Source organism: Lactuca sativa, chromosome 9, assembly GCF_002870075.4.
Source record: "Lactuca sativa cultivar Salinas chromosome 9, Lsat_Salinas_v11, whole genome shotgun sequence".
Taxonomy (NCBI): Eukaryota; Viridiplantae; Streptophyta; class Magnoliopsida; order Asterales; family Asteraceae; genus Lactuca; species Lactuca sativa.
Genome location: NC_056631.2, coordinates 21334400 through 21351694, shown reverse-complemented (window position 1 = coordinate 21351694; position 17295 = coordinate 21334400). Strand labels below are relative to the sequence as shown.

General features: G+C 32.0%; 2 protein-coding genes across 2 annotated transcripts; both read right to left on the bottom strand.

Annotated features, from left to right (window-relative positions):
• Nucleotides 1-410: 410 nt before the first annotated feature.
• LOC111880067 (villin-1) lies at nt 411-6430 on the bottom strand. Its single transcript, XM_023876477.3, has 23 exons — nt 6203-6430; nt 5592-5675; nt 5348-5447; nt 5190-5258; nt 4883-5125; nt 4619-4796; nt 4349-4478; nt 3993-4158; nt 3758-3908; nt 3568-3653; nt 3293-3448; nt 3117-3185; nt 2966-3034; nt 2743-2880; nt 2505-2636; nt 2256-2403; nt 2146-2162; nt 1918-2058; nt 1659-1784; nt 1508-1570; nt 1106-1415; nt 748-887; nt 411-642 (listed from the first exon to the last, which is right to left on the bottom strand). The coding sequence occupies exons 2-23, from the start codon at nt 5642-5644 to the stop codon at nt 529-531; spliced, it is 2799 nt and encodes a 932-aa protein (XP_023732245.1). The 5' UTR covers nt 5645-5675; nt 6203-6430; the 3' UTR covers nt 411-528.
• An 8249-nt stretch (nt 6431-14679) lies between these two features.
• LOC111880081 (cytochrome P450 704C1) lies at nt 14680-17088 on the bottom strand. The gene is made up of 5 exons (XM_023876489.3): nt 16517-17088; nt 16149-16433; nt 15670-16008; nt 15238-15441; nt 14680-15115 (listed from the first exon to the last, which is right to left on the bottom strand). Exons 1-5 carry the CDS (start codon nt 17048-17050, stop codon nt 14927-14929), a joined length of 1551 nt encoding a protein of 516 aa, XP_023732257.1. The 5' UTR covers nt 17051-17088; the 3' UTR covers nt 14680-14926.
• Nucleotides 17089-17295: the final 207 nt, after the last annotated feature.

Sequence of the window (17295 nt, the reverse complement as noted above, 5' to 3'; positions counted from 1 at the left end):
TATTACGTTTTGATACTAGATAAGTTAATCCAATTTTTTTTGGAAAAAAACTTTGTTTTGATACCGAAGAAGCTAATAAACACTTTCATAAATGGTAGGAGGATATTTAATTTCTCCCTATAAGTTGTTTTGAATAAGCAATCCCAAACACCCCCGAATGTTATGTATCACTTGGGCATATATATATATATATATATATATATATATATATATATATATATATATATATATATATATATATATATATATATATATATATATATATATATATATACACCCAAAAAACACACCGATATTGTGTAATAGTGTAGTACATCCGTCCAATTTAATCAACTAGACTCAACTTGACTCGGATAATTATGGTTTGTCGTGGTTTTGTTTGGGTATCTCCTGAGCATCAAATCAAAATATACAAACAACAAATGACTTATAAATAATAGTCATCTGGTCCAAACACAAACACGCTTAACTACAAACGCAATCATATTACAAAGCATTTAATCATACAAAAAAAATGATGATGAAGGTCTAGAAGAGATAAAGAGACATCTTGATTTTGTTTTGTTTCCACCTTGGAAGCTGGTAAAAAGCTGTTTTTGGCATGGCAAATTTCTCTTCAAACTCCTCTTCAGTTAAATAAGCCTGCACAACACAACAAAACACAAACACCAACAATATACAAAGTCAGCAGTGTGAAGAAGACATGTTTTAAATTTGAATGAAAATGGAGATTGAAATTCAAAGTACCTCTCTCTTTGTAATGTCTATGTCTGGAACTGGATCTTTTGAGTTGACTTTTACCCGTTCGTATGGATAGTTGACCAATTTTACACCATCTTGATTGGGAATGGGACCCGAATCTTTGGTGGGAAGACTTGGTGTCGTATCTGTGATGATGAAAGAAAGGTTTGAGTTATATTGATCCAAAACATGTACATTTTGACCCGAATCAAATCTCTACTAGACCTAGTGAATATCAGTTGTGTAATCATAGAGTCCTAATCACGTATTGTCCACCATGAGAATCAAAATAAAAATAATAATTTTTAAACCAAACTTCATATGGAGGAGCGAATCACATGCGATTGTTGAAAAATAAACATACCTGTTTTAGTGCGAACATCAGGGGAAGATGCTGAAGGGATCATTCTGGGAATTGGAGGACTAGAAAATCGACGATTTTTCGTGGTATTATTATTAAAATCAGGGCTTGAAAAAGCATCAGATGATGTGCTTCTAATCGTGTACGAGTCAAGAGACTGTCTCCGAGTCAACCCGTTAGGGGCGGGTCCCGGAGACGGTCTTCTTGACCCGTTTGGAGTTGGAGACGGTCTTCTAAACCCGTTTGGAGTTGGAGACGGTCTTCTTGGAGTCGTCTCTTTCGTGTTGAAATTAGGTGAATTTCTCAAAGGCGCCTAAAATAGAAATGAGAAATTTTACATATTTAAAATAATCAATTTTAATAAATAACAAGTAACAAAAATGTGTAAACAGTTTCTATTCTTACTTCGAGTTTCTGTGATTGGCCTTTTAGAATTGCAAGCTTTCGTTCAAATGAGTTGCCAAGCATCTAACGAAACAAAAAAGAAAACGCATATCAATATTGTATTTTCTTTAAAAAAGAAAAGAAAAAAAGGGAAATGTTATTTGTTACGTACATTTGCCTTTGAAGCATCCCATTCAAAGAAACGAGTGAAAAAAGGTGGTTCATGCCCTTCTGAAACAACGTATGTAGGAGCATCCATGGATAAGCCTTCTCCCAAAACATCTTTCTTGAGAAAAGCCTGTCATAGTCATACAACAAAGAACATAATCTACATTAAAAAAAAATTGTTTGAAATTGTGTTTACATTAATCACATAACATTGCAAGTGAAGTCACTAAAAAAAATTATAAAAGGTGTTAAAGAAATTGTACCAAACCAATAGAAAGTGCTTGTTGCTTTGACTTAACAACCGAATTGTGGCCAACCCACACGAAAATTTCAGAGTAGCAATCAAGTACTAACACATCTTCAGTAGTTAAATCATCTTGTGTAAAGTTGAATATCTCTTTCACCTGAAAGTTACAAATTTGAAAAAGTTACAAAAAGAAAACTAAAAGAATGGGAAATTGAATTTAAGAAAATAAAATACAAGATTGTACCTTGAGATCACTTACATCTGATATCAAAAACAGCCAGGAACCACCATTAATTGCATTATACTATAAAGGAAAAAAAAATAACAAAATGATATGTAGATATTTTCACTTACCTTTCATGTATGTACACACAAACAAATGTGGATCTTCAATGAATCGTTTTATATCTTTCTCTTTTGGATATTCAGTCTTTCCACCAAGTGTTTCCCAGAAAACATCTGGTTCGCTACCTTCCCTTACTAATATAGGTTGCCATGTTGGCTACAAATTGACAAAAAAAAATAATAATTATCAATATTGGGTACAAAGAATCTTGATAAATGAGAGTGATTTATGAAGTAAAATGAAAAGAGTGCACCAACATTTATCAAATCTAACATCCCATACAAAAGATCATGATCTCGTGTAGTGGAGAGATTTCCTAGCCAAGTGAAGATAGATCCATCACGAGCCTTTAAAATGTAGCAGCATGATGAGTTTAAAGATCGAGAAACCTGCAATAATAATTAATTAATTAATTAATAACCATAAATCTTAGAATTTAAACGTACAACTTTTAATTACGGTGATTTTACATGTTGGGGGGGAAAAGGTTCTTACTTGATCAACTTGGATAGCCTGCATATTGTCACGATTTGTTCCTTGAATTTTGAAAAGGGCAGTTTTTTTATTATCATAAGTTTCATCATCAATACCTTTTTCAGCAATAAATGATTTATATCGTGAACCCATACCACCCTAAAGAATAACAAAACGCCCAAGTTAGAATTAGAAAAACATAATAAGTGTCTGAAATATCACTTTCGGAAAAAGAAATGCAAACCTTAAACATAATAAGCGTCTGAAATATCAAAAAGAATTGACTCGGTTCCTTGTTCTCAACAATTCGAGCCTAAAATCAAGCCACAAATTTAACATATCAATTACGCAAATAATAATATTCAAAATTTCAAAGAATCGAGAAGATAGCTAACCAAAACTGGCTCAAATTTAGTTGAATCAACAAGACCACTTGTAAGAGAAATCGCATCCTCCCTATCTTCCTGCATAGTTAGAAATAAATCGAGGTATTATTACTCAGATATAAATTTAATCTACAATAAAAACTGTAACTTTATAGCTTAAAATTGATATTAAAGTTTGTTATTACCACACAACTCTTGTTTCCAAGCCAAATATAAAATAGACGTTCCTCTCTTCCATTGGTTGAATATATATACTGCACAGTATAACAATCTCCACTATAAAGCTTTCTCTGTTCCACAACAGGAACAGGGGACAATTTACCATTATTTACCCTCCAAACCTACAATAAAAAAAAAAAAAAAAAAAAAAAAAAAAAAGAATATCCACATATAAAAAAGCTGACATGGCAAGATTCTTGTCAATACAAAAAATTACAGAAGCATTTTGGTAGAAAGTAACCTTTAGTGTACCATTGCAATCGATATGTGACTTTTCATCTTCATCTGGAAGCTCCTCCACATCATACCCCGTTTGCTTGAACATTGCTAAAGTTGGAAAGTTGTTAAAGATTTAAATCTCTATTCTGATTTTTTTATTTTTTTTAAATTCAGAAAATTTGTTGGTGGGAGAAAAATATTTATAAAATCACCTGCTACTTTCCCTCGGCCTTCTTCATAAAGTTTTGGTGCCACTGTTTGAGGCCAATCATCAAAATATGACTTGAAGATAGCAGTTTCTGCACCTTCTGTTAAAAAGGCTAAATGGGTATTTACAGGTCTTTCTTGAGCACGAAGAAAATCCTATAAATGTATGAAAGATCAAGAATCCAGATCAAGATTCATCCACATAAAATTACACACACTAAACACACACACACAGAGTACCTCTGCTGCTGAGATTGATGTTTTGCGTTCTGTTATGTGGGTAGCTCTTCCCATCCAAACAAAAATTTGAGTATCAGCATCCAACATGTAGCACTTGTTTGACTCAAGCATTGACCTTTTCAACCTCCCACTTCCACTTTGAGTAAACTTTCCTTGAAGTGTTATCCTGTTGAAGAAAATCATAATAAACCACAAGTTTAAAGTATTACAAAACTCTTAGTGTGTTGTATATTGATGATTTGGCAACACCATGAAATGTGGTATCAAATACATAAGATAAAACTCTTAAAAAGATAGGATCTTTTTTTGTTGCATACATAAGTAAATAAATTATGCAGTTTTTGAAAGTAACTCACCAAAATAATTTAGCAGATAAACTTTGAGGCTGTTCTTGAGTGGAGGGTGGGTCCTTGGGAATAGGGGCATAACCACCAAAAAAGTTCCAGAATTCTCCCACTTCAGCATCACCAACAAACTTTCCATCCTCTAACAAAATAGCAATGTACTTTCATTGATTAGTTTATTATAATTCATAGCATCCTACTTTCATTTCTTCATATTAAGAAGAAAAATAAAAGTAAGTTGCTATTTATTGCATTTAGCACAATAAAAAATGACAAACAAACCTATGGCTGCTACATCACAGTTTCCCTTGTGTTTATATTCTTTAATATACTGAACCACTTCCAATGCTTTAGCTCTTTCCTGTATACTTGAGTTGCAACCACTAAAGTGGAAAATTTTTGATGCAGTGTCAAGTATGAATACATCACGGTGGTTCAAGGACGAACGGGAAAATGCCACCTGTCATTATAATTTATACCAAACCATTCAAATTTAAAATTTCATTTCTCAAAGTTGTGATCTTTGTTATAAGTCAAAAAACTTACTTCCTTCACATGCACTACACGATCTCCCTTGCATGTTAACAATCTGGTTTCATAAGTTGGAGGTTTTGAGTGTACTTGCCCTTGCCCTGAGTAATATACACCTTCAACTGGGATGATGCAAGGTTTAAAGTATGACAAAAATTTCCCAGTTTCTTGACCTTCAACTTCTTTATATTGTACAGATTGAGACCCCAATGCTGCATCTAGTTCTAGTGCTTTATCCGATGCTAGAGTTGAGTCAACCTGTGTTTGGATACGTGATTTCAAAGTTGGAAAGCTAGGGATAGTTAGGTAATTTTGCATTTACCTCATTAGCATCGTTGCCCAGCCAATAATGTATGTCGTGTTGAAGAGCACCACTTTTAAGCAAAGTTGTCTGGCTCAATAAGAAAATGGATCCGTGTCAAATTTATTGATATTGATAGAGGATTAAATGAAAGGGTTGACTTGGTCAAAGTGACTTACATGGAGAACTACATATGCACTCCCTGAGAAGAATTTCCCATGTGAAGATTGGGGCACTGAAACTAAATGGAGGTTCTCTACACACCAGATTTCTAAGCCACTAAATATTATCACATTAAGGATATGGCAATACTTATATAACTCAAGAATATCTGTTTTTCAAGAGTATTGAAAAGTGGACTTTAATTATCAAAGGAGAAAAGCATTTAAAAGTGCTGTTGAGTTAAATTATAGAGAAGGATACAGCTTAGATCCTGCACCCTGAAGTTCCAAATCAATAATTTTGTTGGATCCCATATTTCATTCTTCAGAAAGCATTAAACATGATCTGCATCATATACGATATTTGTGAATAGAAGAAGGAAAAAAAAAATGAAAAAATCTTATCCATATTATCTCTCTCTTTTTTTGTATAAATCCATGCTATAAAAGGAATAATTGAAACTCATCAGATCTAATAAGAATCTTCGGAATGTAGGTAAGTTGCTTAACTAAATGATTATTATCTGCTTGATTTTTCGTTTTCTTTAATTATTATTGTGCACAAATCCTAACAAGATGATAGCTTTTGACCACCCAGTATTTGACCCAACGTTTATAAGCATATCAATGATCTTTGCATTGACTATGAGACATGAATGTGGGTTTGCAATTGTGTACAATTTCTTTGTGTTATTTTTCTTCTGAATCTTGTTCTAATCATGGTGAGTTCTCAACAATCTATTCAAAAATCATAGTTTTTAACCTACCAACTGTTTTAGCATTCAAAACTGCAAGAATTTTAATGATAACAATATTTAACACATATTACCAAACTGATCAACATCAATACATGTTAAGGAAAACAAAACTAACCTTGATTGTGTCTTCTTCTGATAGAATCAAGAAATTCAAATCGAACGCCGAAACCCCCAATTGAAGATCGAAGGAATGTAGGTGTGAGTTGACACCCAAATGAAACAACTCACAGAATATGCTAATCAACTTTATTTTGACCCCTAAAAAATCCAAATTTATTAAGTAAATTAAAAAAATAGTACAATCAAAACAACAGAATTAGAAACTAATAATGAATGGAAGCGAAGTGGGTCGATAATCATAAAAAACAAGAAAGAAAACGAGGGTTTGCCTTTATCATCCAGCTAATTCGGGACCCACGTCGAGGGTAGCTTTTTGAATAAAAGCGTGGCGCCTAATTGAAAGCACATGCTGACTGGTGAGGTCATAAACGCCATTGAAGGGGGCGTTATTAAGGTAAATAAAGCTTTAAATGAGCAGGCATGGGTTATGCATTCCCATGATTGACGACTGAGGTCGAGTTTGTCCGTTTTCAGTGGTCGGCGACGACAATTTGGGTGTGGAAATTTTGATTGAGACTTGCGGAAGACTCGAGCTTTGTCGGCGTTGATTAAACGGGATAATCGGACTCGGTCATTAATTATTGGAGTTTGAGATTACATCCAAATGAAAATGGAATGCTTCGTTTTCTAAATTTTAATCTTTAAAATGTGTCTTCTTTCTTTAACGTAAATTATAAAAAGGGCAATGTAATGATTATATGTTGGTAATTTGTATGGTTTAATGACTTTAATCATTTTAATTTAGTTTGGTTTAGAGTAAATTAAACGACTGTTGTGGTTTGGACAACATTTGCATTTTGTTCATATATATTTTTTTTCTTAATAAATAGACAAAGGTTAGTCAAACATCGAAACATAGACATAGCATATAGCATATGTGAAATCAATAAATAAGTTGCTAAGAAACCATTAAACGTCATTGCTTTTAAGAAATACTTTTTTTTTTTAAATATTGATATGATCTATGAAAAATAAACGTTTAACCTGCAAGAAAAATATCATTTTTATGTTAAAATCTTCAAAGAAAAAAGACAGTCTTTTTCTCATCTTATTTTTATTTTCGCACCCAAATAAGATTTTTTTATAGCATAAAAGGTTTTTTTTTTCCAGCTCATTTACTGATTTTACATGTCATTTGAAGTGCCTATTTTGTGTACATTTTACTGATTATTTATTAGTTTTTGAAAGTAATAAATAAGATTAGTATAAATTATCTTTTTCTCTAAATTTAATTTAGTTCATTGATAAACAAATAAATAATAAAATAATAAAAAATTAACGGTTTTGATCTCATCAGATTTAACAAAGATGTTAAAATTAACACAAAACGTTGTAACGTAGATTTTGCTTTCTGAAAATATTTTATAAAAATCGGAAAATATATAAACCATTTTTATATTTCATCTTTTTCGGCAAGATAAGCATTTTTTTGTTAAACTATAAATAACTTAACATTTTAATTGACTTTAATTTCTTTTAGAATAACAAATATTCAAAAAAAAATGTTGATTCGGTGGTGGAGACCAATGTTAGCATCATACTAGATACCAAAAACTAAAAAAAAATGAAACTTTCATTTTTTGTGTTTTAAGATAAGTTATCTTGCAAAAAAAATATATCTTTTGAAATTTTACCTACTTAACAGGTTAATCTTAAGGTGTCGATTGTCAAAATATATAGGAGAAAAGAAAAAGAAAAAGTTGATAATCTTTTGCTTATTTTCGGTGGAAAAAAAATATACTATTAAATCTTCTCGTGTTCGTGAACAGGAAATAAAGATCATTAGAGTTTGATGATTTTATAAGCATATCATTTATATGTAAAACATATTGGTTCATAGAATGAAAAAATAGTAATCAATTTTGATTTGTTATATGTGATTGATTGATTTTAATTTATATATATATATATATATATATATATATATATATATATATATATATATATATATATATTCTGAACAACTATTGGTGCAATAGAGTATCTTCGTGCCACCATGACACCAAGTCACGATGGCCCTAGTTCAAAATATCTTCGAAATAATAATCACCCCTACCTAATGCCATTTTAATTTATATTAGTTAATATATGATCGCAAAATGATCAATATTGTCTAATAAGTGTACTATTTTGATGATCATTTAAATTAAATATGCATGAATTAAATATGATAAATACGTTACAAAAAGATGATTAATAAATGTTTTTTATTTAATTTTGAATTAATATTTATGATAAACCTCAGTTATCATATTACAACGAGTGGGAAGTCAAAAAAGCAACAAACAACATAAAGAAAAACAATATCAAAACCCAAAAAAAACTCAAATTTTATGCATTTGAGAAACACAAGAATTGAAGATAAATAAATGAGGACTAATTTTGTTGTTTAATTTAAATTAATTGTTGGAAAATATTGATTAATGGTTTCCGAAATAATTTATTCTAATTACATAATAAAACTAATTAAAAATATGGAAGACTAAACAAAAGATTAAAATTTATGGAAGACTAAACAGCAAAAAAAGATAATAAATAAATAAATAAAGCGGAATCTAAGAGAATAAAAATAGAATGGATTCATTTGGGATAGATCCACCATGACCCACGACCCATCAAGATCCACTTATGTGGTTTCACTTTTTTGGGTCGAGATCTCCGATTTGAAGAGCCCAATCAGACCTCTTTGATCCATCAAGCTTGGGTAGTCCGATCCCTTTGATTGAGAAGCCACTTAAAACTGAACACTCCAATGACCAATCCATGTGTCTATGCCTTTCCCATCCAGCACCCGAACTCTGAAAAATTTAACTAATTCTTTTATTCGTTTTTTTTTCATCCCAACTCTTTTTCCATCTTTTTTTCCTCTTATAAATATATATATTTTTTTGAAGGGCAAATAAAAGCCACAACATTTTCATGTATAATTGATAAAAAATTTACTATTATGTTTATTTTGGTTGGCACCGGCTACAAATACAACGTAAAATTATTACTTTGACTCATTTAATATTCATGATTAACTCTGTTAAATATTTTATAAAATCAGTCATAAAAGTTCAAATTTTGTCCTTGTAATTTACAAAAAATTGCATCATATGTCCAAAACTTGGTTTTATGTTTTTTAACTTCTTTATTTTCATTTATTTTTTATTTTTTTAGTCAAAACGAAACTTGTTTATATAATTTTATCGTTTTTTTTATATTTTTTGTTTTTTTTAGTTTTTTTACGTTTTGTTTTTCGTCAATTTGATAATTTAGTTTTGATATTTTTCAAAAAGTGTAAAGTGTATGAATATTTTTTTTTTATATTTTTCGTATTTTTGTTACGTTTTGTTTTTCGTCAATTTGATAATTTCTTTTGATATTTTTTGAAAGGTGTAAAGTGTATGAATATATTAGAGTATATTACATTTTTTATGTTTGATTTTTTTTTGGTTTTCTAGAAAAACGAAAAAAACGACAAAACGAAAATAAAGAAAAAACAAAAAAAACAAAAAATAAATGAAAAAAATGAATATTAAAAAACAAAAAAAGGAAGTTAAAAAATAAAATATATATATATATATATATATATATATATATATATATATATATATAAACAAAAAAATATATAAAACAAGTTTATTTTTGACTTAAAAATATAAAATAAATTAAAATAAAGAAGTTAAAAAACAGAGTTAACCACGAAAATCATTAAATGGGCTAGAGTGATAACTCTACGTCCCATTTGTGACCAGAGCCAACAAAAAAATGGGTTTTTCTCAATTACACATAAAAATGTTGTGATTTTTATGGTATTTGTCTTATTTTTGAACATGACTATTACATCATTTATACCCTAGAAGCCGTCTTTTCTCCTGTTTTGAAGGTGCAATACTCAAGAATAAGTGGAGGTTGATAATTAATAGTTTGTTCGCTAGTTTCAAGTATTTTGTTTTATCATGTTATGTTTATCTTGTTTTTTAAGATTGTTATGTCGTGTTTTTTTAATCGAGATGTGTAACATTCGAAAAATTCTTGAAAATTTTAAACTTTGTTAAACAACCACAAAACCATCATTTATTACAATTTGTTTTCAAAATAAGTTTCACATCAGAGAAAATCCCTAAATCGTAAAGGTGCACGATCATGCTATTGCCTTGTTGCGATCCCTTAATTTACATGATACACAATCCAATGTTGTAAGTTCAACGCTTACTGAGTTTCCCCCAAAATACCGATACATAACAAATAGCACAAATATAATAACATGTAATGGGTCCACAACTTTACAAACTAGATTACCCTTAAGCCCACAACATAAGTCTGGCTTGTCCTGTGGGCTCACAGCTCATGTCTGACTTGTTCCCCATCCTGATCAGTCAACAGACTGAATACCGCTAGGCCCTCAATACGATTCTGGCATGCCCTACCTGATCCTCAACTCGTATTTGGAATGCTCATGAGTCATTAGTATGAGTCTGGGATGCCCTCCCTGGCCTCAACTCATATTTGGCATACTCCAGGGTTTGTTAGCTACAGCACAAAGCAGTACTACCTCAACCCTTCCACACAATATGTCGACATATAACATATAATATCATACAAATAAATAGACAGTATTATTGGTAGTCTATAGATCTACCAGACTAGCATATTAATTCCAGCATGCATATCTATACCATACTCTGCATATCAACAAATATCTGGTTATCAAACCAATGGGTCGGCCTTGGTGCCTTCGACCCAAAAGTATTATGAGAAAGACTCACCTCACAAGTAGTACATAACATATAAGGTCTAACTCCGAATCTCAGCTCCCGAATCAATGGCTACAACCATCATGACCAACCCATCAAAATCTCGAAATACCCAAAATGCCCTCAAAAGTCTAACTTGGTCAACCATGGTCAAAGTCAAAGTCAACGGTCAAGGTCAACAGTCCATGTTGACCCAACTCGTCGAGTGCACTTATGAACTCGTTAAGTGCACTTAGGAACTCGTCGAGTTCTACAGTACTCAGAAAGTCGGGGAAAACCCTAGCCAAATCGTCGAGTTGGCTGGAAAACTCCCCGAGTTTTCCCTAGCTTAACACATTCGGATGATTCTTCGATTCCATGGACTCTGAGGCTCAGATCTGAACTCCAAATGTGTCTTAAAGGATAAAATTTTCAACTTTATCCTTTGGGGCTACTCCAAATGCTCAAAACCCTTCCACAAGGCTTGAAAACTTACAGGCTTAACCATTAAGCACAAAATCCTTGAGATCTGGAACCCAACTTTTCCAGAAGAGATTTTAGCCTAAAAAACGTCCCAAAGGTTGGTGCTTTATAGACATGCATGTCCAATGCATGTCTTGAACCCAAAAAGGGTCAAAAAGGGAAAATATGACCTAAACTCCATGTATGGCATCAAATCTTGTCAAAAGACCAGATCTAACCCACTAAAAGGCCACCTTGACTTAGAGATTCATAAAGTTGCAAACTTTATGAAGTACATCCATTGCAACATCCAAGAATAAGGAGAAAAAGGGACCAAACTCAAGATCTAGCTATATAGATAGATAGAAATCGGATCTTGAATACTTACAATGGTCTAGAAGAGTGCAAACTGAAGATGAGAGCTTAGCTTGATAGATCCTTGCCTCCTTCTCTCAATCTTCTCCTTCTTTTGCTCCAAAATGGCACACTAACAAACAACATGAGATGAAATGAAGATTAGGGTTCATAAAGCCGATAATAGGGTTTGGAGGCTGGTAAAAGATTAGCCTCAAGGACTTAAGGAGGTTATATAGGGTGCAAACACTAAAATTTAAGGTTTCTCATCCAGCCGCCAACTCGTCGAGTTGGTCCAAAAAGATGTGCGACCCAAAACCTTCCAACACGTCGAGTTGAGGCCATCAACTTGTCGAGTTCCAAGGGAAACTTGCTTAAGAAAGAATAAATCTCATACCTGGAATCGTGATATTACAAGATGAAATGCCAAATTCTTCGAGGATACTTTTTGTAGGTTCTTAAATTGATTAGAATTACCATACTTTAGCTATGTTAGATGAAAATCAAAAACACTGATTTAATTTTTCGTTATAAGAATTGACCTTTGTATTTCATTCAAACTTTAGTGTTTTAGCGTCTCACTCAAACATATAAACATGTTATACCTAAAGATATGTGTTTTTGTTTTTTTGCTTTGCTTCATGGTTTTTGGTAGGCTAGGCTAGGCTGTGAAATGAATTGTTGTTAAAGAAAATATAGTCAAGTTATATGTTATTCCATTGAGAAAATAGGGAAAAAAGAAACAAAAGAATGCTCACTAGAAATACATATATCATATGCACCAAACAAAATTAAGCAAAGATTTTCTTCACGAGAAAAAAATAAATGATATTACTGATAATGGAATATCAAACCAAGTACAAGAACAAGACACATCATTAACATAACAAAATCATCAAATGTCCAACAATAGGTCGTGAATCCTAACAAATATTTTTGTGGGTCTGATTTGGATTTTGGTTTTTGACCATTTATAGATGCTTAAGGGGTGGAAGGAGTTCTTTTCCCTTGGCATTTCCAATCCACTTATCGCCTAGGTGTCACATCAATTTTCCTTTCTTCTCTTACTTCCAACCCATGATAGAAATAATTTATATCTTTTAACCTACTCCCAATGGTACAAGTAATGGAGCATATGGTACAAGTTAAGAGGGAAATATATGAGCGGGTTCAAAGACACGGTGAAACCACCATACCCTTATCTAACATGTCATCTCTCGAAACCTCCCTCCAACCTAAGAGAATATTGAATGAAATATTATTTTAAGCTTATTACTATTTCAATAAATCATTTTTGAGGGTGATAGTGCAATCGAAGTGGAAAGTTGTTTCTGTTTCTTCAACAACTTAATCTTATTTTGTGTTGTCGCTTGTTAACTCTTCATGTCAATATCATCTCAATTTGACCCTAAAACTTTTCATATTGCAATATTCGATTGAACAGTTTTATCATCTTTTATTTATTAAAACTATATAATGTATAAATATCAAGTATATGTTTCAAAACTATAAATTAGATAAGGACACTTTTAAGATGTTACAAATAGATGAGAATGAATATTAAATTTTTAAAAAAGTTTGGAGATGATATGTAAAGACATATCATTCTTTAAAATCAAAATTGCTAAAAGTCTTATGTGGAAAAATTAATAAACTATCAAAAAGAACTATAACATATTTTTTTAAACAATGACATACACTTAAATCCGTCGATAGCGTTGCGGGGTAGGTCGGTACCACTGGTGCAACAAATCCGTCGATGGGCTGGTACCACCAAAGTGATTCCAAAGGGATATACTTTACCAGTTAGATCTCTCTCTCTCTCTCTCTCTCTCTTTCTCTCTCTCTCTCTCTGTGGTGACAATTTATGATATGACATGACAAAAATATACGCAACAAAATTAGGACGAAACTGAAATTCAAATTCATGTTCGTGTCAAGTGTAAAAAACATGATGTCGTGGTGTTCAAAATTCAACACGAAATGATGATTTAGCATTTATTTGTTGTGTTTTTCATGTTATATATCTTTAAGTATTAACTAAATATACTAATTTTTAGTTTATGTTATTTTTGTGGTGTCATGTTTGTCGATTTTTAATTTGTTTGTTTTCGTGTTAGTCAAAATGTGTTTGTATGTTTTCAATTAGTTTTGTACATTTTTGATATCTTATGAATTAGTTTTGTATGATTTTTATTAGTTTGTATTTATTTTAAAATAAAAAATTAAGTGGGATTGAAAATATAGGCTTCATGTGTTATGAGATGAGATTTATTGAAGTAAAAAGGAAAAAAAGTGGATGGGAAGGAATGGAAAATATAGATACATTCCACCCTTATATATTATTAAATTACATCATTGGGAACCATTTGGGATGAAGAACACGATATCAACATAAAATACAACGAGCTATAAGCTCTTTAATTGTGTTGTGTTAACCATTTGGGATGAAGAACACGATATCAACACTAGAAGCGGAAATGTTTGTTGAGCTTTTTTTTTTTTGCCATTCAAAAAGAAAATTTATTTTTCTTTTAAAATTTCAAACACAGCACAATTTTATGAAAAACTAACCAATATATTGGCAAATAAAGTCTTGAAATAGGACTTTATACATCGATCTATATTTACACTTCTCCAAGGTAATTCGTTTTTTATACTTGTGTTTTTTTTTTTCCTTCTTATACGAATCATGCTTAGCTTGTAATGAAAAAACAAATACAATGATCTGAAGACGAATAACCATATTCAAGTTGAGATTGTTTCTAAATGAGTACATACTGATGTTTGGTAACTTTCTTTATAGTGTTTTGGTAACTTTCCTGAGATTTTTTAAAATGACCCTTCTAGTCGAGATTGCTTCTAAATGACTTTTTACAACATGTATATAAAAAGTGAGTACAATATTATTTTGCCATCACGTATAATATGATAATTACGTTTTAATGTTTGGCGACTTTCTTCCATACATTTAATACCATCAAAAGTGATTATTACAACTTCAGACGCCTATTCATCACTTACAAGTATATCCGAACACTATCTAGCTCTTATATATTAAATCACGTTATATTACAACAAATTAGTTATTATGTTGTATCATATTAACATGACATGACTGATCAGATTATTCAACATAATCATTTTGAAATCACACGTCCAAATGCTCATAAGCAAAGAACTTATATTATTGCTCTTGGAAATGCGACGAGATGAAGGCCTCCATCAATATGCAATGTAAACATCGTTCTATAATTCACCTTTTTTGTTTCATCAAATAATATGAAGCGAAAGAATCTAAGAAGAGCAATTGACATTATTTTCATTTGACGATAAGAGAAATCCCTCCCCAAGCAAATCCTAGGACCAGCCTGCAAATACGACCAATTAATCAGATATTTCCAGTGACAACTGATTATACTCATTTTATAGTATACAACCTACAAAGTATAACGTCACTTTTTTGCACCAATTATGTGCGGGGTTTACTCACATGAAATGCAACGAATTTGAAAGGAGATTCTGGTTGGAAAATGCCATTATCATTAAGCCATCTTTCAGGCTTGAAATCTTCGGCATCATCTCCCCAAATGTAAGACATTCTTCCCATGGCATAGGATATATAGTACACACCATCCCCTTTTTTCAACTCATAACCATCGGGTAGAATGTCATCTGATTCTGCAACTCTTCCATCCTTGCAAACAACCAACAAACATGATTAAGGAACTTTCCATTTTCATAATATCAAGTTAATTAACTATCTTTCGGTTTTAATTTTCAGTTTATATTATGCCGATATTGTTAGAAATTTAGAAATATATAGTCTGCATGTTTGCCCGAATTAAAAAAAAATCTTTGACCATATACCCCTTCACAAAACATAATTGACTTCCAAAAGTTTAACTAAGATGTAATTAATTACCACGGGCACTCCGGGGTATAGCCTCAAGGTTTCAGACAAAGCTGCATGGAGATAATGCATTTTCTCAAGTACTTCATCGCTAATCCGCTCCACAAAATCTTCAACATTGTCCCCTTTTCCTAATTGATACCCGATATGTTCTTCTATTTCTGATACAATTTTATCCTGTATTGCTGGGTTCTTGCAAAGCATGTAGAAAAACCAAGAAAGAGTATTCGCATTAGCATCTTTTCCAGCTAGAATGAAATTTAGGATTATGTCCATGAGATATCGATCATCCATGTCCGGATTCTTCTCACTTTCGACCAAAAATCTTGAAAGTATGTCCTCCTTGTGATTCTTGGAAATCAACACATTACATAAAAAAATAAAAAAGTTAGCTTAGTTATATATCAAAATTCAAATGAATGGCATGTCTTTGTAAAAAACTCATCCAAATAATTATTCGTTAAATAAAAGAAAATTACACAACAATTTACATGGTGTTTCTGTGTTTGTAATTGTTCTCTTCTTCTGCTGATCAACTTGAGAACAAAATCGTTGATCAATTTGATCTTCTTCTTAAGAGAAGCTTCACGCCCAATATTGAGAAAACGTTTAATTTTCCATAAGGGATCTATGTAGCGCCTGTACGTCAAAGCATTTGCATCATCAAACGCATCGATAAATGAGTTCCCTTCTTCCGTAGATCCTTCTAGGCAATCAAGATCCACTCCGAACCCAACTTTGAAAATGGAATCCAAGCCGCTTCTCATCAGCAAATTCTAAAAAAAATGTTAAAGAATTCGATAAACCAACTTCGTTTTCTAAAGTTGTCTTCAAGAATCGGATTTTGTAGTTGACTTACGTGTATATCAAAGACTTCGTTGACCATGGCGAAATGAGAAACAATTCTGGCTACTTTTGCTGCTTTGGTTCTGAAAACGGCACAACTGAAGTCTCTTAAAACCCTAGTCGAGAACTCGACACTTGAAAGCTTCCTCTGCTGCTTCCACTTAACGCCATCAACAGCGAAGATCCCATAGCCAAACACGTCTTGAATAATGTCCTTATTATGCTGGCCTTTGGTATAGTTATCAAAATTGGTTTTAAGTATGTATTCGATGTTTGTAACATCGGTTGTGTATAGCTCGCTTTGATTTGGGGCAAGAAGCCGGAAAGTATGGTGTTTCCGGGCAATATCAGCTAGGTAGTCATGGAGGGTGTTGAAGTAGAAGAGTTTACCGTATACGGTTCCGACAACAGGAGGGTATTTTGGGTTTCTGATAGAGTTTGCTATGAAGATTTTGAGATTGAGAAGTGAAAAGGCTATGGTGATTAGTATGAGGCTAGCCGCTAAAAACGTGAAGATGATGTAGAAAAAAATCCATAACTTAAGCATGGTCGATCATATGTTGAATACTAATGGAGGTTTTTGGAGGGAAGGGTAGTATTTATAGAAGTTTTAGAAAAAATATATATAATACTAAATAAAATGAGAGTTAGTATATTCATTTTTTGACGCGTTGGCTTGGATTTTTGTTAGGGATAAGCAAAGGAACCAATCCGGTTGGAACCGGCCCGAGAACCGAAGTCGGTCGAAATTAAGAATCGAATCGGACCGCCGATTGTACCAGTTCTTAGTTT